A 27,965-nucleotide genomic window follows, 5' to 3' on the forward strand; every position below is an offset into this window, starting at 1 on the left:
CCTTTGGTACATTGTGAGTAATCTCCAAAAACAAAGAGCTACCTTGTTTTTTACATTATACAAATCCCTGCTTGGCAGGAATCTCCAAAACAGTTGAATATAGGCTTTAATTGAAAATGAACCTACCTCACCCCACTGCCATTACTGGAAAAAAAAAAAAAAAAACAGATGGAGTATTGAACTGGTTATACTGTTAGTCACTCAGAAATAGTCTGGAACATAAACACAGTGACATTGCTTGGACTCTCAGTTACTAGATATTCAAGCAATCAAATAAAAGGTAATAATCAATAAAAAGGAGTACATGGTATCATCTCCAATGCACACTTACTCTACTAGAAGAGACAGGTTCTCTGTCAGATTAGGTTAAGAATGGGAGACACTCTCTCACACTATTTATACCCTCTCAACATCAGATGGGAATATCCACACTGGAGTCAGTGCTACTTTGTTTAGGGTAGGTCATATCCCGGAAGGGTAAGCTTAGAGCAGGGAAAAAAGATGTTGGGAGGGAGGGAAGTGGGAGAGTTTGAAAAGCACGGCCATAAGAGGATAACTACCATAGCTTCTTCTATGACTCTTCTCAAGTCCAACTCTAAGTATATCACTGCTATGGATCATGAAAGGCATAAATTTTTTTTTTTTTTTGGCTATTCAGGATCAGAAGATATAGAAGAGTTAGATTAAGGAAATGTCTGTTCTTGGACTGAGTATAGACTTTAACTGAATAAAACTCTAATAGACATAATGGGAAATGCAGTATAACCATGAAGTTGGGAAAGCATAAACATGTCAACATGGAAAGAGGCAGACACTGAGCAGTCAAGGCATATGAGTTATTTAATAAGAAGTATTATTTCAGTTGGAGTATTTAATGAATAAAATAAAGATCTTTATGCTGCCATGCAAATGAGAAAATGCTTTTTTTTCTTTAATATTCATTTATTCATTAATTACATTGCATTACATGACACAATTTCATAGGTACTGGGATTCCCCCCCCTTCACCCCAAACCCTTCCCCCATCATGAATTCCTTCACCTTTATGCATAACCACAGCTCAAGTTCCGTTGAGATTCCCTAATTAAAAGTTTACACCATACAGAGTCCAGCATCCCACTTGTCCAGTTCAAGTTCAACGGCCTCTTAGGGAGGCCCTCTCAGGTTTGTAGGCAGAGCCAGCAGAGCGTCACCTCGATCAATTAGAAGCTCCAACATATCATCAGCAACAGTCCAGGTATGATGAGGCTGGTGCAGAGTCCACTGATTGACGTAGTCCATCTTAGAGTTTCCCCTTGTCCAGTTTTCCGCTGGAAGCCTAAAGCTGAGGTGGTTGATTCATCTACTCCATTTTCCATCTTTTTTTGGTTAATGCTTTAATTCCTCCATTTTGTTCAGGGGAATCCCCCTAAAAAAACTTTGAGGCATTCCCAGTCCAGGCTCCTACATGTACTACTAGTAAGCACAGTGCCCGCCACCGTCCATCACTCCGATCAGCTGATGGTTTTAACCCTTGGGTTGGTTCTCTTCTGAGCCCCGACCTCTATTGGAACCAATGAGTATCGCATCTCTCCCCGGCTCTGCCCATCACACTCTCGTCCCTCACCTAAACCAGTGGGAGGAGTGCTGGTCGGGTGTTGCATTCCCTACAGGCCATTTCACCTTGGCATTTTGTGTTTTGTACTGGTTTTTTTTTTTTTTTTTTTATCACAACCAAACCCGGCCAGGCCCCCACACAGTTTCAGCACTTGGGCTTGCCAGTCGATGACGTGAACCGACTCAGCCTGGTCTGCCCCAACCCGAGCCAAGTGTATTCCAGTGGGTCACATTCCAAAGCCTCTTCTGGGTTATTTACCTCCATGCTTCTTGCGTTTATTTGTAGAGTCAGTGTATGACACTGACTGGCATTCAAGAACCATACTCGGGGCTAGAATGTGTGAGGCATGCGTGGACCAATCCCCTGACACTCTGACCCCATTGGACGGTTTAGAAGGGCCGGTGGAGTCTATGCAGGAGGCATGACAGTCTATAGGACGCTCTGGGCTGACCAGAGCAACCTCTGGCATAGTTAACACTGGCTGGCAACAGGCCTGGTTGGAGAGCGTGGTGGAGGCCTTGGCTGCGTGGAGCCTACCACTAAGGGGCACAGGAACTGGAGGGAGGCTGAGTTCTGGTCGGGTCACAGTTGTAATCCCTTGGCACAAATATCAATTCGGCTTTGACGCACCATGCCGGATTAGACCACAGCACAGTTTGGTGCTCCGGAGGACCAGGATAGACGTTGGACGAGCTCGGCTAGGCCTCAACCCCATCTGAGCCATATATGAGATATGCGTGGGTATGGACGAGCCGTGGCTGGGCTGAAACTCTCAACAGCAGGAACCAGAATTGATTGAAGAGCGGAGCTGGCCGAAGGACCTGCTGGAATTCGTGAAGCCCGACACCATGAAGGAGTCGGAGGGAGGAACCTGAACAGTTCCTCTGAGAAAATGCTTTTTTAAAATAATAAAAGCTACATCCGGTATCAGAGTATCTGGATTTGAAGTCTGGCTCTGGTTCCTGATTCCAGCTTGGATGCTGGAAGCTAATGACCCCAAGGGGGAACAGGTGATGACTGAAGTACGTGGTTATTGCTGCTCACATGGAAAACCTGATCTGTTTCCAGCTCCTAGTTTCCAGTAAGTGTGGGTATTTAGGAAGCAAACCAACAATTGGAGGACTCGCTCTCTCCACCTCTCAAATAAATAATAATGTGATAATAAAAGGAAACTTCTCAGATGCTGTAGCTAATCTATTACTGTGAATTTATGCATCAAGTTGACAAGTAGCAGCTTTTCTAGTCTCTCTTTTTTGGTAAAGAATTGTGGATACTCTTAGTCTCCATGGTACAGCATGCAGGTCCACGTTTTTGAGTTGTATAGGTCATGAACACCTTTACTTGAGCATTTTTGCTTGTGATCACTGCATGACTAACTTGTCAGTCTATCTTCATGACTCTTCAATAATACAGTGAATTGTGCCTTATTTAAGATTGAGTTTTACAAGGATCTACTTTCAGTCTTTTTTACATGGGTGACTCCAATTCAGTAAACAGAAGTTTATCTGTTTCCAATTGGCATCTAGTCTCTGTATAAACCCTATTCAGAAGAATAGCCAAACCGCCAAACCTACTTTAACGCACAAGAATCCCACAGAAAACACACAAAACCTTTCCATCATTCAACCTTCAGGACAAATTCTAGGTAATATTATGCAATAACTTCATGTAATGCAATGTTTGCCTTATATTTTAAAGGAATTTCATGAATATCTATATGTAATTGATTAGTAGTGGCACTATAGATAGAATGATACTGAACTCCTTAATGTGAAAAAAGAATTTAAATCTGATTAAGATAACGCATATTGCTTCTTAGTTTAGTCTGAAAACTAAGGTAATATTATCCTATGTGCTAACCCTTAACAGAGCACTTCTTCCGTCATCCAGCACACTGAAGCTAATCTACACAGCATTTCATACTAGACTAGTAGACTTCGTTTTTTCCTGTGGCATTTGTCACAAAGATTTTTAGCTGCCAAGGTGGTATTAAACCTTAGCCTATGAGGTCTAAAGCAGTGTGCTAATTTGGCTGCACAGTGGTTGCTATGGTAGTATGGATCTTCTGGACCAAATCATATTTCCAGGAGTCTTAAAAAGGCTTCATTTGCACTATAGGTGTATTCGTTCTCTTCACAAAAATTCTAATTCACTATCCATGAAACCTATGACTTCCATAATCTCTGACAAATTAAATCCTAAACATAAATTCTTATTTTGTAGGCATAACATATCTAGAGAGATACATTAGTAAGTTTTCAGGCAAAGCTCTCCTCACAGGAGGGAAAATAATCATGAAAGCCATCACAACATGGACACATGAGTGGAAGAAAAGACATGCCTACCTGCTCAGGCAGATGAAGGATGGTATGTTCCCCTGTGCTAAAGTGGGACAATGATTTGTATGCAGCATTTGCGACAACTGGGTCCTAGGTAGGGTAGAACAAAAGCAAATTAAAAATAATATTAGAAACACCAGATCTGGAGGAAGTAACCCCTCCCCGTTAACCCCAACATTTCACAGACACTGATCTGGAAACAGTGTTGGAGCCTAAGAGTAAAAAGGCATTTTCTAGAAATTTCACATAAAAAAGCAATGAATTCTATATTCATTTCAGAAGAATATACTGAAAAGAGAAGAATAAGAGGGGCCTGAGATGAAAACTAGAATCACTGGGAAAATTACCGTAGCAAATATTTTTCTGAACAGTTTGTATCAATTAAAAATATAAAGAAAAGAGCAATGGGCAAAAGGTGAAGAAATGGCCAGTTTTGCCTTAAACATAAAGTAAATTACAATTATTCAGGTCCACTAATCAACAACAACAACAAAAACCTAATAATTGCTCAGGTCCCCAAGTAGCATGGTTTAATAGTAACACTATGAGTGTTTAATTAGCCTGGATTTAGACTCTGAGACTCCAGATACCTACATAGAAATTGGCTTTTTGGAGCTAAGCTCCTTCACTATGGAGTCAAACATAACATTACTTAGATTCTCTTTTCTATACTCCTGTATTTAAAAAGACAGTGAAAGGGCCCAGTGCAGTAACCTAGTGGCTAAAGTCCTTGCTTTGCATGCCCTGGGATCCAGTTCTAATCGCAGCAGCCCTGCTTCCCATCCAGCTCCCTGCATGTGGCATGGGAAAACAGTCAAGGACAGTCCAAAGTCTCAGGACCTTGCACATGCTTGGGAGACCCAGAAGAGACTCAGGAGACTCCTGGCTTCGGATCAGCTCAGCTCCAGCCGCTGTGGCCACTTGGGAAGTGAATCTACGGACAGAAGATCTTCCTCTCTTGCCTCTCCTCCTTTCTGTATATCTGACTTTGCAATCAAAATAAAATAAATCTTTTCTTTAAAAGTGAAAAACAAAATGTACTATATTTTTACATGTTTGTATGAAGTGGTATAAAGCACAAAAAATGAAGGACAGTAAAAACAGGAATTAATGCCAGCAGTCCCTGTTACCTCTTTCAGTCTGAAATGTATGTTGAGAATACACTCACGTAAAGAAATTGAGAAGAGTTTTTAAAACTTAAATTTACCAATAATCACACTTTTTAACAGACATAAACCATCATTGCAGGAAAGTTACACTTTTTATTTTAAAGGTTTTTTTTTTTCAATACTTCCTTCTCCAGCTTTTGCTCTGACTCCTCGTTACCCCTTTGCGAAAGTACCTTATTTTGAGTTTGGGTCCAGAGAAAGCTGAGCACTTGAACTTTAAAACTCTGAAAAATCAGTAGATACCAGAATAAAAGATTAAAACAAAGGTAAAGTTGAGTATAAAAATTACAAAATACCAAAATCAATTCACTTTTTAAATTTTCCCAACAGTAACTGACTTAGTCTGTGTTCATGCATCATTTATAAATTGAAACTGCTCAAAAACAGATCAACTAAACATAAGATATTTAAAATACCCTGAGATTTTAAAATAAGTAAGTTTAGACACAGGAACACCTTATATTGACCACTAAAGCCCCAATACAAATATCACTTTCTTATGTCACTGTTCTTGACCCCTACTTGGAAAAGTATTCTTTTGTCCAAATGACCATATTGCACATGGCACACTCTGGCACCTGGTATAACTCCCTACTAAGCTATATACTCCTTGGACAGTGACTATGCCTGCCATTTCCAAAACAGAGTTGTCACGTTCAGAATACTTCCTCAACAATGACAGCATTGATTGAGTGTAAAAGCAACTTCTTTTCTAACACTTAGTATCTTCTTCATATCAATCACATATAATGGCTTGCCATTCCAAATCATATATTCTCATACAATCTCCTTGCCTTTACATATTGCATCCACTAGGACCCAAGTCTAATAGTTACAGGTAAATGAGGTTTCCTTAGATTTCTCTTAAAAATGTTACTTTTTCTATCAAGTATTCACTGTTCTTTGATTAACATCAAGTGCCATTATAATATCATTTCTCATACCTAATTCTTCTGTCCACCTTTGGATATCTGAGAGGCAGCAACAGACACCCTGGCATAGTAGAAGACGATATGCTAAACAGCCACAGGTTTAGACACCAGCTCTTACTTAGTAACTACAACTTGGGGAAATTACTTGCTAAGAATACAATAGAATGTCAATAAACATTTGATTAACAAATGGATAGGCCTCTTAAGATATCAATTTCACTAGCTATAAAATATAAAATATTTCATAACATACAGTAGAACTGGTATACAGTAACTACAAGCATGCTAGAAATTTACTAAGTGCTCCATAATAGTAACCATGATTACTTATTAGCACCTCTAAGACCTGGTAGAGCTTTAATAACTATATGTAAAGATAATTAATAAACATACCAAGTGCTGTGCTAAGCAATCCTGAAGATACACTATGATTAAATTGCAGGCTCTATTTTCAAGGAATTTAGAATTTAATGGAAAAGATAATATACATAAATATATCTGATATACACAATAGAAATAAGTGTGCTAAAAACATATAAAAGAATTTTGGAAGTTACAAACTGCTCTTATAGAAAATCTCTCAAAAGACTGTAATAGTGAAAAATAACTGTTTCCTTACACATATTTTAAAATATTAAAAAGACAATTATAGACAGCAGAAACAAAAGAAACAAACGTTTGGAAGTAAACAGGAAAACTACAATGGTCAATTTTTCTGGGGTACAGGACACAGAGCTACAGAGTAAAGGCAAATTGTGAAAGGCCTACTGGCTTAGTTAGAAGACAATGGACTTCATTTATTTTAGGCAAACAGCACAGAGGTGAGTATGTAAAGAAATTATCTAAGAAGTGCCCTGAAGAAAACAAATTCAACTGCAGTGGTTCGTATCAAAATAAATTCTAAGTGGTAAAAATAAATTATCTAAGCGGGGGGGAGAACCCAAGTATATGTAACTGTGTCATATAATACAATGTAATTAATGAAGTTAAATAATAAATAATAAAAAAAAAGAAAAATAAATAAATTATCTAAACAGACACAAACAGAGGAAGAGAGAAATGGGAGGAGAAAAAAAAATCTTCCCTCTACATTTCTTTATTCCTACTTCCACAGTGAAGGAGATCACTGAAAGACCCCTCCTGTGTGTGCATGCACCTGCTCAGAGACTGGGAGGAAACAGATGGACAGAACAACTAGCGAAAAAGTGTGCCTGGACAACAGGTGAGTTCTAAACATTACATAATATGAAAATAAATCAATGCAAGACAGCCACAGAGAAGGTGTGAAACCTAAGAGGAAAAAAAATCAACCCAAAAGATAATTTGCAGCCACAGATAAGCAACACACAAAATCTACTTCATAAGCTCTCCTATAATAAAACTTGAATAACTCAAAGGCATACAAATACGTAATTTTATTCCCTGAAGACAGAAAACAAATACACAAAATGCCCTTATATTAGTTTTTAGTATTAGCTTAGTTACTTATTAGTAGTTCTATAGACTCTGTAAAAATATACAGCAAGTATCAATGAACCATACCCACCAAACAAGATTTTGGGAGCTGTATAGTATAGGAATCACAAACTGATCCTTTAATATTTTAACAAAAGGCCTTAAGAGACTTAAATCAAAATACCCTGTACTGTTTAATCATTTGGTCAACAAACACTTACAGAATATATATTATATATGTGGCACTGAATAGGAACACTTTGGCTTTATTATGCAGCTTGGCAGTGATTAGAAGCATTACCCTAGGAGCTGATGCAGTGGCAAAGTAAGCTAATCCTCCGCTTGCAGTCCAGCATCCCATATGAACACTGGTTTAACTCTCGGGTACTCCATTTCCAATCCGACTCCCTGCCTACGGCCTGGGAAAGCAGTGGAGGATGGCCCAAGGCCTTGGATCCCTGCACATATGTAGGAGACCTAGAAGGAGATGCTGGTTCCCAGCTTCAGACCACTGCAGCTCTGGACTTCACAGCTAACTGTGGAGTAAACCAGCAGGAAGGGTCGATGTCTTTCCTTATCTCTTTGTTACTCTAACTTTCAAGTTAAAATTTTTTTTAAACAAAAGGAAGTACTATCCTATAATCCTATCCAGTCTAAAACATGCAAGGGACTATTAATGGAAACTTTCAGAATGCTAGTTTATCAAAGCCTGTGAGACGTTAAATCAAACTGTAAGTTCATCAAAAAAGTAAAAATCAGCTGTTTTTTTGAAGAAATGGAAGAAAACGTGAATATGAAAAAGAATGTGGCCTACAGAAGTTGAAACACAAACGTCATTTGCTACTCTAACTCAGTTAACTGCTGTTAGAGTTAACAGAAGAAACAATGAAGTAAATGTTGAGCAACAATCTTATTGTAAAGACTTTAAAATCAAGTGGTTCAACTTCTTACAGCTACAAAGGGTGAGCAGTTTATAAAATTGGAGAAATTTTTCTTGCCTTTATTAAAATTGTAGTTTATTTTTTGAGCTGAAAGTACTAACAAAGTGGTTCCAAAGCAGTCTCAGTCACTCCACCAGTTCAAAAACACTCTTTGAAATATACTGACTTTGTGAAATCTTTAACAAACCCTAGTAGCAAAAACTTGTGATATTTTATGTAAATAAGTCTTAAAGAGACAAAATTAATAGAGGTAGGTATTTTCCTATTTCTAAATATCCACAAACATGTGAACATGTTCTCAGAACAAAAATGCAAGGATTTTTGTGAAATTAGAAGTTTTGATTAGTTATTCCAAAATATAACTACATACACATTTTCAACACAGAAACATTTAATGTACTAAGTTCCAAAAGCATACCTCATATTCAGCTGTATTGACTGTTAAAGAAGGAACCAGAGAAAACAGTTCACTGAGGGTCTTCAAAATGAGGGGTCTTGTATCACAACTCAGCTTTGGGGACAGAGCATTCCAGGTGGAGCGGATGCAAACAACCTGTGAAGTAAATTTTAAAAGTTATTACCAAGCAAATCTCCAATTTACATAAAGCTGCTAGTTAAAGTGAACTATCTTTTATAAGATAAACAAGAAATGAGGAAGAATATCTAAGAAGCTAAGATTTTACAAGGTATCTTCCCTCAAAAGAAAGTATGCAAACCCATAATAATTGCTTTTTCGCTATTTTGTTTGAGCTAATAAGAAAAATTAATCTCAATCTCTCTTTCTCTGACCAGACACACACACACACACACACACACACACATTTGTTCACATGGAAGATTAATTTTATTAGCTATATACTTTATTATTAAAGAATAATTTCCCAAAATAATGAAGAACAGAATAATACTAGTGTATCTCTAAACCTGAATATAAACAATTCCTGCAGTTTTCCAGCCCATTGGAAAGAGTAGGTATACAATTTCCTAAACCCACTAGGAAGATTGAGCTGTTAAATTTTTAAGTCAAGCATTCTAAAATCAGTAACTTTACAAGATTTTAAAGGAAGTAGAAAAATTATCATTCAATAAAAAATAATAATTTTAAATGTTGTAAAAGTCACTTCATAGTTTTGAAGAGGCTATTATATAAATCTGAAGATCAACCAAAAAAATGCTATGTCATTTTAACTTCATCTGATTTTCTTAAATTAGCTGCTTTTTTGCTCATTTTAATATTTGCTTCATTGGTCTTCTTAAGTTCAATTCAAGCTAAAGCAGCAAAGTTTTTCACTAATATTTTACTAAAACTTTAAAACTCAGGCTGAAAGAGTGTCAACAAGGATGAATTAAATAAACATTAATCTATTTTAAAAAAAGACTTGTCTCTTTAAACTGAAGGTAATAGAAGCAATTTATTTACAAATTACTTAGGAAGCCTATAAGAAGTAGTCAAAGATGTCTAAGATGAATAACATATACATCAAGGGTACAGATTATGCAGATACTGAAAAGAAAGGACAGCAAAAAGGAATTCTCTCTCAACAAACTTGGCTTAGTACTTTGCATTTCTACCTTTGATGAGACAGCAGAAAAATACAGCTTTTGATATTTGGAATCTACTACGTGGATTTGAATTCAGCTAGCACTTAATAAGGGCTTTACTACTGGTCAGGCAAAACAACAGACACATTTACTATGAATGTAATTCTACATTATCAGTATCGTACAGAAAAACAAACTACTTCCATAAAGGCTACGTAATTCACTACCACCTTCACGACCAAAGTGACACACAGTACCAGGAAGAGCGATATAATATGAAATACAATCTAAGCCTACAAAGAACTTTCAAATTATTGAAAGGAGAAATATGTGGGATTGCAAATTGTTGAAAGACAAAAAGGTACATGATTTGATTTTGGACTACTTTTTCTTAATTTTATTTACTTTTAAACATTTGTTCCATAGGTGAGGGGTTTTCAGACACATGCACACTGCTGAGTGGACTGGGAAGGGACTGGCAGGTGGTGGGCAGAAGGTAGGTGAGGAAAAAGACCCTGCTCTCCCTCCTGTGACAGCAGGGCAGGGGAGATTTCACACATCTCCTTGCTGCCAGATCACTTCAGTGCAAGGGGACAGAGATGGTCCCCTGATTTGCTACCAGAGCCCCTCAGCGGGGAAGAAATGTCCCAAGTGTGTTCCTTGAGTAGTGTTGATTGTTCTCAGTTGGCACTGGCATCATTGTAACATGTGTAAGCTACCATGTCCCACTACTTTCCAACTGTCAAAATCTGTTTTGGTATGTTCACAGCCTTAAATACTTAGTAGAAACTTTGGCCTGTAATGTTGTTCAATTTGCTATTCTTTCCATCTTTTGGTGGGACCCTCCAGGTCCTCTGTAGAATCAGAGAGGCCAGCTGTCTTTCATGTGCATCCAGTATGTTGTCTTTCCTTGTTCTGAGTCACCAACAGGGGCAGCCCAGTCCCACAACATGTGCTCCTAGGCCAGATCAAACTTCCATGTGGTATTTCCTAAGGTTGGGATTGGGTAGAGTAGACCCACCAGGCTGACTCCTAAGAGCCCTGGCTCTCATGTGTGCCAGTGGGCAGTGGAACCCAGCACAGCCCTGTCCAGCCTCAGACCCAATCTCATGTGTGCTTGCAGGTGCCGAGACCTAGTTGGAGCAACCCTCAAAAACCCCACCCAGGCCCCCACAAATCCAGCCTCTATACTTGCCAGTGTGTGCCACAGCCTAATTACATACCCAATTCCCACCTCTACTGGTGGGTGCTATGGCCTAATCTGGGACTCCCCTGTAGACCTCTTCTAGGTCTTACTCCAAACCCAAAACTCAGGTGTACCCATGGGTGTTACAGCCCAGCCCTCCTGGCCCACCCCCAGTCCTGACTGATTTTGTACTGCTTTGAACTGAAAATAGTCTCAAGGGAATCCATAGAGGAAAGAAATGTCCATGGCTGGAAGTCATCAGAATCACATTAAGAGATAGTGAGTCTTGAGAAGAGACTTGAAGCAGCAGAGGACAGAATTCATACAGATACATGGCAAGGAAATAGAAAGCACAAGCCAAAAAACAGATACCATGCTGGGCACCTTGCGAGGTGAAGGCAAGACTGATGATGGGTCACTGAGTATCTATTGGACCATTTAGACTAAAATCAGTAAGAAAAAACACTTTAGAGAGGATTCTGAATTCAGAAATACACCAGGATTTAAAAAGTTACTTGTAAAATTTGTTTGCTAATCAACCTTATTGCAAAGGAAAGAAATCTCTCCCTCCCTTCACTCCTCTCTTTCCCTCCTCTCTCATCCAACCTCTTCTTGAATCCTATTTCTTACAGTCCCTAACACACAGATGTCTCCAGAGATGCCCAAAATTTTACACTCAGTAAATGTAGTGATTGTTCATGCTTTCTCTTCACTTTAAATACCTATCCCATTCCAATCTACATCATTTTAAAAACTGATTTAAATCTCACTTCAATTATAATGTCTCTTATAACTCAAGTCCTCATTTTATTCCTTTGTTTCCTCAAACTTTTAACACTTAAACCTCTATACCAGCCAATTTAGCATTTAATTATATGCTATCTGGTATTGTTTACCATCTTACGGAAAGACAATGATCAGGTCTTACCATTCAAATTCCCAGCTCACCTAGCACATTAATTAGTCTCTAACAGATTATGTGTTCATCATATTCTGATGACATGGAAACGCCGAGTGACTATACAAAGAGAGAGAAAGATACAGAGAGAGAGAGAGAAACAAATTGCTGAAGCCATGTTCTGCTTCTGAATTGTGGAAAAATAGCCCATAACCCCAGTCATGAATCATGATCTTCAATCTTGAGTAGCCACCACCCACCCACTCACAGGTCTTAGATTGAGTCCTAGACTCTGGGCTATTTGTATATGTAAATTATTTATCTAATTGACAGTGAGTTATCCAGAGAAGTCAGAGTTATAGAACAAACGTAAAAAAAAGTTCAAAGTCACATAGTACGAATGAAGTCATATTTACCTAAAGTTCAAAGGATGTTTTAGAATGACTCTTAAAGAAGTGGCTGCTTCTAGGAGTGGGACAGAGAAAACTTAAGTCTAGAGTATCTTAACCCAGAATGTCAGTATTCAAAACAGGATGTGGGCTTGTTGAAAGAGCAAAGTAGCCAGTGTTGAGAGGTCCCAATGGCCAAAGCTTAATAGGTTGAAGAACAAAAATAACAACTGTAATAGATTACAACTTATAGCATAAAATACACATGAGATCTCATTGATATCAATAAATAAGGGAAAGGAACAATTTCTTTCATTGTAGTTAATAAATGTAGAAGCAAAAAAAGAATCAGGATTAGGTAAATACAACAAGGATATTAGTAGCTGGCAAGATCTAATGATGAACAGTAAAATTAGGTATAAAACTTTAAGGATGTGGCACAGATGCTCTGACAGAGCAGGCAAAGCCACCAACCGTGGCACCAGCACCTCATACAGGCAGTTGTTTCAAGCCGTGGATGCTCCATTTCCAACCCAGCTCCCTGCTAACTGGCCTGGGAATGAAGCAAACGATGACCCAAGTGCTTGGTTCGCTGCACTGATGTGGGAGACCCAGAAGGTGCTCCTGGTCCCTGGCTTCAGATTAGCCCATCTCTGGCCATTGCAACAATTTAGGGATTCAAATAGCAGATTGAAGATTCTGTTTCCCCTCTTTCTCTGCAACTCTTTCTTCTAAATAAATAAAAATAAACCTTTTAAATAAACTTTTTTTTAAAGTTTGATGACAAACAGGATAACTGCAGAGTCTCAAAGCATTTTCCCAAGATGTTTATTGATGTGGGGAAGAAAAAAAAAAAGTAACTCTGCAGTGCAGTAAAAGCAATAAACTTCACCTTAGCCAATCGATGGGCCAATCTCATCAACAGTAATGAAACCTATCATCATATGCCTGATACGAACACATGAAAGGCACATTATTTCAGGTATATTGTCAAAAATGTGTAGCATCAATCTAGTCATGAGAAGGCGAGAAGGCACTGCATATATCCAAACTGAGGGACATTTTACGAACTAACTGACGAGAATTCTCCACAAATATGAAGGTCACAAAAGCCAGGATACTGAATAGATAACAGAGATTGGAAGAACTTCTGGAAATATAGCAAGTAAATTCTACGTAGAATCTAGATCGATTCCGGGAACATAACTAAGAAAACTAGTTAACTCCCCCTAAAAGAGTCTGGAACTTAGTTAGAGGCATGGAACCAATGTTAATTTCTTGAGTTCGATAACTCTAATATATTCATAAAAGGAAGATGTCAGCATTAGGGTAAGCAGAGCTAAAAATATCAAGAACATTCTGTGTTTCTTCTTTTGCTGCAGAAATAGCTTTATTGTGACATAATTCACATACCATGTAATTGTTCATGTAAAGCATGTAATTGAGTAGTTTTTAGTATACTCAGAAGTTCAACAACTGTCACAACAAATTTTAGAAAAAAAAACGCCAGAATCATTAGTCACTACCCCATATTCTCCCTATCTCTCCCTCCAAATAAACTGTAAAACTTTTCTGTCTCTATAAACTTGCTCATTTTGGACACTGCTTATAAATTTGTATCACATAGTAAGCAGTTTTCCATTACTGGCTTTCTTCATTTAGTATTGATTTCTTTTTTTTTTTAAGATTTATTCATTTTATTACAGCCAGATATACACAGAGGAGGAGAGACAGAGAGGAAGATCTTCCATCCAATGATTCACTCCCCAAGTGAGCCACAACGGGCCGATGCGCGCCGATCCGATGCCGGGAACCTGGAACCTCTTCCAGGTCTCCCATGTGGGTGCAGTGTCCCAATGCATTGGGCCATCCCCGACTGCTTTCCCAGGCCACAAGCAGGGAGCTGGATGGGAAGTGGAGCTGCCGGGATTAGAACCGGCGCCCATATGGGATCCCGGGGCGTTCAAGGCGAGGACTTTAGCCGCTAGGCCATGCCGCCGGGCCAATTTAGTATTGATTTCAATGATCATTCTTGTTATAGAAGTTATCAGTACTTTTAAAGTTTTATTTTTTTTGAAAGGCACGTAAAAAAGATAGAACTCACCTATACACTGACTCATTTTCAAAAGTCCACAATAGTGGAGTTAGGTCAGTAAAAGGATTGGTGCCCAAAACTCAATTCTAGTCTCCTGGGTAGGGGGCGGAAGCCAAAATTCTCAAACCATCACTTGCTGCCTTGATAGGGAGGGAGGAGGTGGGTAGCAAGCCGGATCACAAGTGGAGGCAGTAGGAGTAGCACTGTGGCTTAACTGGTTAAGCCTAGGCTAGTGACACTAGCATACGATATGGGTGCTAGTTTCATGTCCCAGGTGTTCCACTTCCAATCCGACTTCCTGCTAATGCCCTAAGGAAAGCAGCAAAAGATGACTCGGGTGCTTGGGCTCCTACCACCCACACGGCCAACTCAAATAATTTCCTGGTCGCTGGCTCTGGGCTGGGCCGGGCCAGCACTGGCCTTCACAGCCATCTGGGAGAGAACCAGTAGATGGGCAATCTCTTAATCTCTCTCACTCTCTCCCTCCCAACCCTGCGTGTGTGTGTGTGTGTCTGTGTATGTGTGTGTTTCTCCTCTTTCTACAGCTAAGACTTTCAAATTAGAATAAATAAATCTTTAAAACTGAAAAAAAAGTGGAGGAAGGACTCAAACCCCGAAACTTGCACTGGCGTTGTGGGCCTCTCAAGTAGGATCTTAATACTGCACCAAACACTCACCCAGACTTACTTTTTACTTCTCAAATACTGCTCCACTGCTGTATTTAACTTGCTGTACTCTTTTGGAAAGGCTTCTGCAGGTTTAAAATTATATCAGAACAATAGGTTTAAAAGGAACTAGAAGAAAAGTATTTTTAAAAAGCTGAGAATTTATAATCAGTAAAATATGTTAATCCTCCGAGATGATAATTAAAATCAAATGTGCTTCTAATGCATCATAAATATGACCATTAGACACTAAACAGACTATCTCTAAATTAAAACAGGAAGAATACTGATTATAGATGGAGTTGTTTAGAATAAAAACAGACTTATCAAAATTAAGAAAGGCCAAACAGCCACACAATTGGTTCTTAAAAGTTATATGGAAACAGGAAGGGTTAAAAATGGAACAAATGAAAGAAGGCATCATGAGAAACTTAGATACTATGTACCTATAGTGTGTTAATTTTATACAACGACTCAGAATAAATTGCTTAGTTTGAGACTCAGGAGAAAATTCCTCTTGTTTCAAGTGCTTATATTATGTATCTTTGTTGCGAGGAGAAAATTGCACTTTTCCTATTATTTTTCTACAAGAATTTTAGCAGCACTAAACCAAGAAGACCCTATATGGTGTATTGTACAGAGAAGAGCACAGAACTGAAGTCAGAAACCCCAGACTTTTCCATTTGGTAGCTGTGTGACTACGGCAAAGTCATTAATCTCTCTCAATCTGTTTCCACAGCTGCAAAATACAAATAACACTGGTAACACCTGCTCTGTATATAGCATAAGGTTAACAGGAAAGGCCATACTGAGACAACTGTATGCAAACGTGCTTTATTCACGAAAAAGAGATGATTATTGTTGTTACGATCAATGGAAAAAATAATGAATCCCAGAAGAATCAGAGCCTTTACTTCTAATTCCTATGTGGTAAAAATGATTTTGCTCTATAGGAACAGATAATTATCTCCTAATTTTACTTTCAAAAAACTATTTCTAGAAATTCCTGGGGACAGGCTGCTTCTTTTGTCCTGATTCTTTGCTTCAACAGAAGGAAAGCATTAGAAAGACCTTTAGGCTATGAAAACTGCCTTATTTGCCCTTTTCATAATGAAGGTAAAAGAAACTGCTTTCACAATTAAAGGACCCAAGTCATCATCAGGCAAGGAAGCCCTCTTAAGCTAATTTTTAGCCCACACAATTCATAAAACAGGATGCTTCTGTTACCAAAACACAATCATAAAGGATAAAAAGAAGTTTGAGGAGACACAGTCAATGGAGCAGAAACAATGAGAAAAATAACATTCTTTCTTATCCCAATAATGTGGGGTTAAAGGTCATAGGCATAAAAAAATGACTAGCACACGTTTATTTAAGCAATTTCACAGTCTTTCAATTGAAGATTAGTTTATTATCATGGCAGTTTTGTAGGGAAAAACAGAAAAGCCTTTTAATTCCATAATATTTATAAAGATAGTATTTCTGATGGTTTCTTACTACAGTTACTTAATGTTTGTACTGCCCATGGCAAAGAATGTAAAGGAACATATTCAAATTACAAACTATGGCCTAGTAAATAAAGAATCTGTACTTGATGTGACAAAGCACCTCCACTATTAACAAACTCTAATATCATGACACTTATAAAAGTATAGAGACCTTTAAATTACCCTATATTTTAAAAACTATTTGGCAGCTATAAACATACAGCAAAAGTTTGAATATCTGAATAGAACAACAGTGGAACTGTTTGTAAGTAACATACATAAAAACAGAGAGGTGTTATTACTACCAAGCTACCCACTACTCAGTAGACGGGATGTTAGGTTTCTCCTTTACTCTCCCAACTGAGAAGCTGCAGGTGCTCTGAGATACTTCACTATGGGGAACAAGATCTTCTAATGCGAAGTCCACTGATTTCTCTTGAGGATCAAAACTAACATAAAGAGTTCACTTTTTTTTTTTTTGCAAAATTCTGTCTGGATTAACTTTTTAAAAAAGATTTTACTTTAATTTTATCTGAAAGGCAGATCTACAGTGAGAAGGACAGAGAGAAAGATCTTCCATCTTCTGGGTTCACTCCCCAAATGGCTACAATGGCTACAGCAGAGCTGATCTGAAGCCAGGAGCTTGTGCCGGGTCTCCCACACAGGTGTAGGGTCCCAAGACGTTGGGCCATCCTCCACTGCTTTCTCAGGTGACAAACAGGGAGCTGGAAGGGAAGTGGAGCTAACCAGGACATGAACTGGGTACCCATACCTGATCCTGGTGCTTAGAAGGCAGAGGATTAGCTAATGCAGCTATTGCAGAAGGCCTGATTAATTTTCTGGTTTTTTAGTAAGCATTCTTCTGGAATGAACTCACAAATTCATAAAAAAGAATGTGTCAAAAATATCCTCTGACAAGAAAATAGTGCTGTATTTTCCCCCAAATTAACCAGTAGGAAAATCAGGAAGGAAAGGAGGGAGGAAGGGAGAAAAGGAGGAAGAGAGGAAGGGAGGAAGAGAGAGGGAAGGGGACTGAAGGGGACTGGGAAGGGAGAAAAAATGTGAGGAGCCACTGGTACAGTGGCCCAGAGACTGACTAGACCCAGGCATTTTAGACCAGGTGACGCATTAAATACCTGCTTTCCCCCAGATGAGATGAGACCCCCTCCACCATAAACCCTGAGCCAGCTTAAATACCTATTTCTCCTAGGTCTTGACCTTATTAAGGCCCCATTTGTGTAAGCTTCAAGCCCTTTAGATTTATATTGCATTTTCCGCCAATCCATTGTACTTCATGACACCAGACCTTATGGCCCTATTCACCAATCCCTTGTGGCCCCGCATCACTGGTCCCACCGACCACGGCATCTACCAATCCCTCATGTCCCATGTTCCCAATACCCACCCCCTTGAATGGAGAGAGCGGTCCCCCATCTCTCTTCCCCTCCTGCTTCCTTGCTTCCTCCCCAATCCCCACCCCTGCTGGCCTCTCTTGGAGCCACCTCCTGTCACTATTGCAGGAGACTTGTCTCTTTTCTCTTCCTCTCTCTACCTTCACTGCCTTCCCATGGGCATCTCCTTCTTCCCCCTTTTGCCATGGTCCTTTTCTGCTCTGAATAAAGACCTGTGTGACCTACTGCATCTGGTGTCTTAGGTTAATGGCGAAAATTCCTAACATAAAGGAAGGAAGGGAGGGAGTGGAAAGACAGACAAGAAACAAAGAAGGGAGGGAAGGAAGGAGAAGAGAGAAAGAAAGGGAAGGAGGGAAACAAGAAGGAAAGATTTCTACCCCTTACTCTCTTCTCAAAAAATGGAGGCTGGATTAGAGTCTAACAAAACAAAAGAAAAATATTACAAATTTGTTAAGCAGTCACAAAACTAAAAGCAAAGCAACTACTAACAGCATAAAATTTGAAAAAGAGCTAAATCTACCACTATGATTGCTCTATTTCACATTGAAAACTCAACACCTTATGTCCAAAAAAAAAAAAAAGAAAATCAATGAGTTCAACAGCCACTTTAGAGGCTCCAAAAATATTTCAAACTACCAACATATTTTAAACTACCAACATGAAACTTTTAGCAATATCTGTTACATTCAGTTCACTTGACAAAAGACAGAGTTCCACAAATACACTTCTAAGTAACCAATGTGGACAGTTATCAAAATCATCCAGATGCTTTATATTTCAATATTTTGGAAGATAATGATGATGATCAGTTTTCAAGATACATCCCAAGTTCCTAATAATATGGAGAAAACATACGAATGGCCACTTCCTATAGCATCAGCCAAGCTCCTTTTTACGAAAATAAAAACTAAAATACAACCTACAAGCTTTGTTCTTTAGTTCTAGAAAATCAGTGAATTGTATCAAAAATGATACCCCAAAAAAGGCTTCTGCAAGGATAAACAAGCTTTATCCATTCTTACAAATGGGAACATCCATGCTTGGCATGTGAAGATAATCCGGTCAAAGTAAATTTATTTAATGCTTGAGTTGTACATATTGGTACACAAGTATCTAGAACAGAACTTTCTTATTTTGGTCAAGAACAGAGCTTGGGTTTTATGGCCACAAAATGCAAGCCTCCCACGTGGCAAACATGGGCAAGCCACCTGGGTCATCACCTGCAGCTGTCCATAGTGCCCAGTGCAGGAAAACTGACTGTGAAACACAGCTGAGATATGAAACCAGGTACGTTATTAACACAGTATGTGCGCACTGATTCAGTATCTTAACCGCTGGGCCAAACATTTCTGCACCTCTATGGTTTATACATGACTTTAAAAGATAATTTATCTTCCATATTATTTCACAAGCAAAGAGACAGTTACAGCAAGATCTATCATCCACTGATTTATTCCCCACGTGTCCACAACAACCAGGATTGGGCCAGGCTAAAACAAGGAGACTAGAATTTAGTCTGAATCTCAAAGTGGGAGACAGGGAGCAAACTTTATGAATCATAACCTGACAACTGAAAGGATGTGCATTAGCAGAAAGGTGGACCAGAGGCAGATCTGAGACTTGAGCCACACACTCTGACATGAGATGTAGGCATTCCAATCAGGATCCTAACTGTTGTAGCAAATGTCTATCCCACAGGTGATTTTTAATCTGCTTTCCCTTATCCATCATTTTTTACTTTCCTACCACTTACGCAGAATATTTGGGTCATATTTCAAAGAAAATATACACATATTTTATGCACATGATCCTTAATAATTTTTCTATAAAATAAAAAGTTTGTTTATACTTCTTTATATCTTTCAGTTTATTTTCATGACATGGAAAAGTACTATATTTTTTTAAAATGACATTTTCCCAAGTGATCACTGTTTCACAATAATATTTTTTTCTGTTTTCCCCTTTATATTTTGTTTTATGGGAATACGTGGAAGCTGACAACACTATTCCTATTTTAAAAACTGAGCCAAACCTCTTCCTCCATACATGGAAAGCTCAATATAATTCCAAGGGTTTTTGTACATCCTTATTGCAAACATGACTAGGGCCCCTCCTTTCCTAAGAATAAGCCAGAAATTAATGATGAAATATTCTTATCTTAATAACTATTCATATGACTGGTGACAACTGCACAATACATAAAAACACATCAATAAAATAATATTTTACAAAGCTGCGGAAAATTTCATTCATATGAACTAAGGAGTTTTCTGTATGGTCTCAAAGAAAATAATCTAGAGTGGCATCATAATGATTTAAACTTAACATGTAACAGTATGGAAGAAACTTTAAGAGATTTTATTATATAAATTAAGTTAGTTACAAAATACTACATATGGAATAATTCCATTTCTATAAAATGTACACAACACAAAAATCTATAGTGACAAGGATTGCGTACTGTGTAGGTCAAAGGTGAATGGGGAATGGAAGCACTGATGGGTGACTAGAAGGTACAGTTTCTTTTTGGAATGATGAAAATGCCCAGCCATATCAAAAATTCTTGTACAACTGTATATAATCTAAAACAATTTATATGTATGCTTTAAATGAATAAATTATATATGTGAATTTTATCTCAATAATGCTCTTTATCAAAGAAGTTCTGACATTAGACAAAGCTCTGTTTCAATCTCACCTATACCACTATTTAGCTGAGTGATGTTCAACTTCCTTATCTGAACAAAGAAGGAAAATACAAATAACAACTTCCCAAAGTTACTGTGAAGATGCTTGTGGAAAACCTATGGTATTCATTTGGCACTTGAACCATAAAGTCAGCTGTACATGCCATGGCATTCCCATAATGTCTGGGAAAAGTCACCATCCCATGTGGAAGAAGCACAGAGATGTTAAAAGCTCTCATTTCTCCTTTACTTTCTTTTATCCTCATGTTTATGTGATGGACTTTTGACTGCTAGAACAGTTTGGGAATGAAGCTAACAAAGTCCAGTGAAAATGAAAAAGGAGAAACAGGAAACTGGTTCCTTCCACCCTCCTTGGGTTTGGTTTTAAATCTCATGTAGAGAGAGAAAGAGAAAGAAAGGGAGAGAGAGGGAGAAACGTGGAAATTTCCTTTGATGCTGTGCAAGGTAATAAAGAAGCAAGGTAGGGAGAAACAACATACAAACACAGAATATGCCTTTTACTGCAATGACTTCTGAGTTCCAACCCTCAGAAATCTGAGTGATATGGATGTAACAGAGTGATTGGGATCTGTAGCCGAGGGGAGAGTGCTCTAGTACAACAATGAAAACAATCACATTCTAGACAGGACTCTCTGAGAGACACCCACAAATGCCAACTTGAGTGTACAAGTCTGAGGTCACCTTCTTTTTTTTAATATTCATTTATTCATTAATTACATCGTATTACATGACACAATTTCGTAGGTACTGGGATTCCCCCGCCCTTCACCCCAAACCCTTCCCCCATGGTGAATTCCTTCACCTTGATGCATAACCACAGCTCAAGTTCCGTTGAGGAGGTCACCTTCTTAACAAACCCACAGCCCAACACTACATGAAAGCAGAATTAAATTTGTTACCAAAAAAAAAATCATAAAATACAGTTTAATATAATTTTATTCAGGTAATGCTAACAAAATCAATAATATCTGTATAGGTTACCATTTGTACAGAGCTCACCTGTAACACAAAATTGAAAGTTTCAGGAGTTTAGTTATGGCCAATCACGCTCTGCACAACCAACACAATTTCATAAGAGAAATTGATACCCCAATTAGAATGACATGTAATGAAAGTGGCTTAGAACAATGTGAGTACCTTCCCTTTGACTTCTAGAAACAAAGTCTGGAAAGAAGTTTAAGCGGCTATAATCAAAGATCTTTCTAGACATTGTAAAAGAGAATTTCTTTCCTTGCCTCTTCCAGCCTCTGGAGGGCACCTGTATTCCTTAAATTATGACACTTTTGTTTAACATGCCTTACCTTTTCTTGCTGTGTTTTAATTTCTACATCATTTTCCTTCTCTTTTGTGTTGAAATGTTTTTTTGTCTTAGAGGAACAATTTTGAATTATAGTTAGATACATCCCAGATTATTCATAATAGTTACATATCAAGATTCTTAATTTAAACAGTTCTTGAAATCCTCCTTTGCCAAACAGGTAACATTTATAGATTCCTGAATCTAGAACCTGGATATTGTGGAAATCATCAAATCATCATTCAGTTTACAACAGGAATGATAAAAAGTGCTCCAGAATTGGAGAATTGTGGTCAATTAGGTGAACAAATTACCAAAAAAAAAAAAAAATCAACGTGCAAGTGAGAATTTTGTGATATGTAAAATATCACCACTAAACTTTTCAAAGTTACCACAAAAAGTTTATTACATAATTTAAAAACAAAAACAATTCATATATATTCTTAGATGTACATAAAGAAATTCCATAAAGCAAAGTTACAGTGCTTCAGCTAAACCTTATAAGAATACACAACTAGGGCCCGGCGGCATGGTGGCCTAGCAGCTAAGTCCTCGCCTTGAACGTGCTGGGCTCCCATATGGGCACCGGTTCTAATCCCGGCACCTCCACTTCCCATCCAGCTCCCTGCTTGTGGCCTGAGAAAGTAGTCGAAGATGGCCCAATGCTTTGGAACCCTGTACCCGTGTGGGAGACCTGGAAGAGGTTCCTGTTTCCCGGCTTTGGATTGGTACAGAACCAGCCGTTGCGGTCACTTGGGGAGTGAAACATCGGACGGAAGATCTTCCTCTCTGTCTCTCCTCCTCTCTGTATATCTGACTTTGTAACAAAAATAAATAAATCTTTTAAAAAAAAAAAGAATACACAACCTGAATTACATAGCTGGTAAAAGAGTAGTAATTTGTATACTCACATGCATATATGTATCATATAAATTTACTTCACAGATATGCATAAAGTACAATGGACGGGCATGTTCTAACAGAATGAGGTGATACTACAAATATTCTTTATCATAGAAAGTCTCACTCTTTCTGTAGGATACTTGGCTACTGTAGCAAACACATGGTCCACTAATACAAGTGTAAGTGAGAAAATAACCAATCTAAATATTAGATGTTAGCAAAGGCAATTTCTCTTCTTTCTAAGATAAAAGGCAAATAAGAATTATCTTAATATTCTCTTTCCATATCCAAAAGGTGGACTTCTGCCTAAGCTACTTTAGAGACTGTTGCTATTGACTTAACTGAGTACTAAGACCTGTGGGGAACTTATTAAAAGATAGATTCTAGGCTTCATCTCTGGAAACTGACTCCGTAGTCCACGACATCCACAAACACTGGAAGACTTTACCTACACATTGGAAAACACTGTCATTTATCTTTCTATGAAACCCATCACTTGGAAAGAAAAGGTGAGCTGGACATGCACAAGAGAGTTTCTGACTGAAATTACATGTATAAAGAAATGCAACAGGGTCATAAACATAAAGGACCTGTAATTCTACCATTTCCTATCAAAGTCGTATGATTCTATCAACTGTATAAATAAGTAAATTGCACAAATGATCATTTACGTATGTGGAAGCAGTGTATCATGGCTCTGGGCAAAAGGAACGTCACCCTATAGAACATCTTTATTTGCTGTGCAATACAAAACATAAGGCATAATATGTTCTACCACGGTATGGTGACATCTGTATGGTATAAGGTTGCTGAAATCTCACAAGTTAACTAGCACATACTTATATACTAGTATAAAACTAGTGTAAATATTAAAAAGGTTTTAGAATGACAGTCAACTAACTTTTAGATGCTGCTTCTAGGTTTGTACACATACCAGTGAGGCGTTGAGGAATACCAGTAAAAAGTCTTCCTGTGAAAATTCCAACTATCTTATATGTTAACCTCTTTTCACTTGAAATAGCAAAATATGCAATCAGGGATAAATGTAATATAGAATCACTGGATTTTCTAGAAACAAAATTCTTAATGACCCTTTAATCTAGGCAGGGAGACTGAGGTGCTCCTCTTCCTGTGGACATATTTACATAGCACAGATTGAGTTTAAATGCCACAGAGAATACCATCATTCCTGACAAAGTGTGATTCTAGGTTATTTAAGCGTATATGTCGAGCAACTGAATAATTTTTAAATTCGCCTATTAATTTCTTTAAAAGTTTTAAATGCCTTCAATCACATTTCAAAATCTAAAAGCCTTTCAAAACATGAATGCCATTTAGTCTATCTAATTCCTTCAGTGATTCCCCTCATCCTATGTCTCCATTGAGCTCCCACCCCCACTGTGCAAACAAAAATTCACCCGTTGTATACACTTAAATCAATATATTTTATTCACTGGAATGGCAGAATAGCACATAATTAGCATCAATTTTGTCATGCCATTATCTCCAGTTCAGTGGCATTTATTCAGATAAGCACAATTTGCAACCACTGAGCTCAGCTCCTCTGATGTTAACTGGCATCATTAAAACCCTCCCAATGTCCTACTCATTTGATCTTCAAAAGAATGTCCTGGGTTTGCAAGTGAGAGCTAGAAACTCACGGCTCGACTCCCTGAAGAGCATTCAGATTTGGTCATGGACTATACACGCTAGCTAAAAATCTTCAGGGATCATGATTATGGCTCAAATGAAAAAACTTATCAAGCAAAAATTTTTAAAACATTAAAAAAAACATGATTCAATGGCAGAGTGAGATCCTGAATGCTTTAACTTCTAAAGTTGAGATTGTAAAATTTTTATAGTAGTGCCTTCAAGGCTCTGAACAAACCAGGAAGAGTAAAGAGCACAGAGTCAATGAAAGAGAAATGAAGGACATCAGCAAAAAGAAGTGGGAGAATTTCAAAATCTCAGACCTTAAAGTTTTTTATGGCAAGTTTTGATGCAGCGCTCAAACTACTACACTACTCAAATGAGCTCTTAAAAAATCAAAAACCTAATTAAGGGATAGTAGAAAGCTATACTCCTTTTAATTAATAAACAAGTCCACATTTTTATTTATCTGCACATTTCATGCATGGTTTGTTCATGCTGAACAATATCCTTTGTACAAGCATAATACAGTCAGTTAAACTCTATTTCACAAGTGAAAAAAAAATTAAAAATGTACTTGCAGGGTGACAAAATAAGTGTTATAATATCCGCAGATTTTTTAAAGGTAATTTCCTGCTGTTCTTTTAAAAATTAAACGAAATTACAACTTTGGGCTGCAAAGAGTCATTGTATAGTACATAAAAAAGCTCAGCATGTAAACAGACTCAACAAATGTACTAAAAGTCTTCATACCCAGGAAGAACTGAAGGCATCAGAAAATATGCAAGTACAACTAATGTCAAGCTCAGTTCAAAAACGTCCAGACAATTCAGTTCCCAATGCATACCAAGTTGAACTTAATCAATCCCTCTGCATGATTAGACAGGGAATCCACTTTTGAAAGTCCCAATAAATGTAACAGAAAAACAACAAAAGAGGTCAAGGAACGTAATAAACACTGAATCCACAGTAGGTGACAGCAGCTTTGCTGCACACAACTGAGAAAACCAGCCAGCCATCAACGACTCACATTTCCATGCTAGACTGAAAACACACACACACACACACACACACACACACACACACACACTACAGGATTTCTATCAGACATTTTTATCTCACACTAACTCCCCTGAAATCTTCCAAACCTACTGAGTCCCATTGAAAACAGCTCCTACCCCATGGTGCTTATAAAGATAAGTTTCAGATAGAGTCCAGGATGATGGGAAAAAGCAGAAATAACTAATTTCCACCATGATTTCAGAAAATAAATAAACAGAAGGGGATGGCGTGGCCAAACTATAACCTTGGCTCAGGGTATTTCCGGGGAAATCACTGCTGTGACAAATGGCCTGAGATGAACTCTTCCAGCGGTCAAGAATCCCCAGGAAAGACCCCTCCCCTCCTTATCTATTGCTTGGCTGTACAATACACTGCTTTGAAAATATAACACTCTTTTGGAGCTGGGCAAGATGAAAGAGCTTTTCTTCATGAGCCTTCAATGCCTATTAATTTTTGTTACAACAGACTCATAGGTGATTAAGAAAACACAGGGCTTTAGCACTGCCTCACATTCTCATCCTAAGAATTTAAAAGAGAAAAAAAAAAAACGTCAAGAGTGAATAAGACTTCTTTTCAAGTACAATGATTCATTTCTGTACATGCCCTAAGCTGTTTCCCTTCCGACTTCGGACAATTTCTTTAGAGCAGAAATCCTCTTCCTCCCTGAAACATGAGAAGCAATGTTACTTGATTCCTACACAGCATTATCTTTTTAAAATATTATGACTCATTCACTGTCATTTACAGCACAGGAGGGCAAATAAATGGCTGAAGCAGCAAAATATAAACTGTTCCCATAGTACACTCTTGCTTTTTTCACATCAGTGCAGACACATGATACAGTAGGAAAAGCACAAGAATTATAGTTAAATCAAAGAATATTCAAAATCTCCTTCCATACGGAAATGCATATTTTCTAAAATCACTGGTGATATCACCTAAATTATAACATTAGTGCAAAATTTAAGATGGCATAAAGCATACCAGAGGTCAAACACAGTAACAGACATAAAAAACACTTCTATATCTTTGTTTTACTGTTTTGTATAGTATGAAAAATCCTGAAAAATCATACACATATACACATCTACCACTCCAAGCAAGGAAATCTGCTGAGTCACATGTGTATTTTTAAATATTCTAGTGACATTATCTTATATATATTTTCCTCAACATATCTAAAATATTTAATCTTTATATATAATCAAGTTTTAAATATTTTCATTGACATATTTTACTTCTACATCTCTAGTCACAATTTAAATCATCACCTAGCTACCTGGGACAAATAATGCAAAGAATGATGCAACTACAACTACAGTCAGAAATGTGTTTTATTTCTAGTCTATCTAGTGTCAAATATCCCCTGAATCAGTTTGTGTCTACTATTGAATTTCATTTTTAAAAAAGGGATAGGTTGATTTTTTTGTGTGCCTGGCTTCTTTTATTGGATACATTTTCCAAGATTCACCCATGTTTGGACAAGTAGCAGAAGTCAGTTTCTTTTATTGCTGAATAAAATTTTGTGAGATAAATTTTACTCGTTGGTCAGATGATGAATAATTTGGTTTGCGTCTCAATTTGCTATCATTAATAATACTGAAATGAATAATTTTGTACAATGCTTGTATGAACATGCTTTCATTTACATCAAAAAGAATACAGAAGTGGATTTCCTGTATCACATGATAGGATTAGGCTCATTTTTTATGAGAAGCTGACAAATACTTTTTTACACTACATTTCTGCCCATAATATGAGGTATCAAATTAAATTGTTTCTCATCTATTCCTGAGTACTGTTAGGCTCTTTTAGTGACTCCAGTGGTGTATCTGTTTCCCAATGACTAACGACATTGACATTTTTCCATGACTTTCACCACCATTCATATAGCAACTCCTCTGAAGAGCAACTAGGGAAAATGGAAGGACAGATGTTATGAAGATAATCTGAAATTACTTAATGTTAGAAAAAAGAGCGCACTTCTAAGGACTACGTGGGCCAGGAACATTACGTACATCTAAAAATCCAAGAAAACTGTAGCAACTGAGTGCACCAGTCATCTTAAGGAAGCTGTTGACCTTAACTCCTCAAAGAGCTGAGTCACTGCCATGCTGAAGATGAGGCAAGGTATGGCCACACCTTCCTGTCTTATCAGTAAAGTGTAGACACCCGTACTTGTATTTTGTTATTTAGTGTTGGGTTTACTTTTTAAAATAGTAACCCCAAGATAATCAA

General features: G+C 37.8%; 1 protein-coding gene across 1 annotated transcript in view; it reads right to left on the bottom strand.

The window, feature by feature from the left end:
* The window catches only part of FOCAD (focadhesin), a 266,859-nt gene that overhangs the window by 114,825 nt on the left and 124,069 nt on the right, over positions 1–27,965 (bottom strand). The window contains exons 15-17 of the mRNA XM_058672241.1: positions 8,852–8,986; positions 5,279–5,329; positions 3,943–4,026 (exon numbers count right to left, since the gene is read on the bottom strand). Coding sequence (XP_058528224.1) covers positions 3,943–4,026; positions 5,279–5,329; positions 8,852–8,986 — 270 coding nt within the window. The remainder of the gene's footprint in view (positions 1–3,942; positions 4,027–5,278; positions 5,330–8,851; positions 8,987–27,965) is intronic.

Source organism: Ochotona princeps, chromosome 14, assembly GCF_030435755.1.
Source record: "Ochotona princeps isolate mOchPri1 chromosome 14, mOchPri1.hap1, whole genome shotgun sequence".
In the NCBI taxonomy this organism is placed as follows: domain Eukaryota; kingdom Metazoa; phylum Chordata; class Mammalia; order Lagomorpha; family Ochotonidae; genus Ochotona; species Ochotona princeps.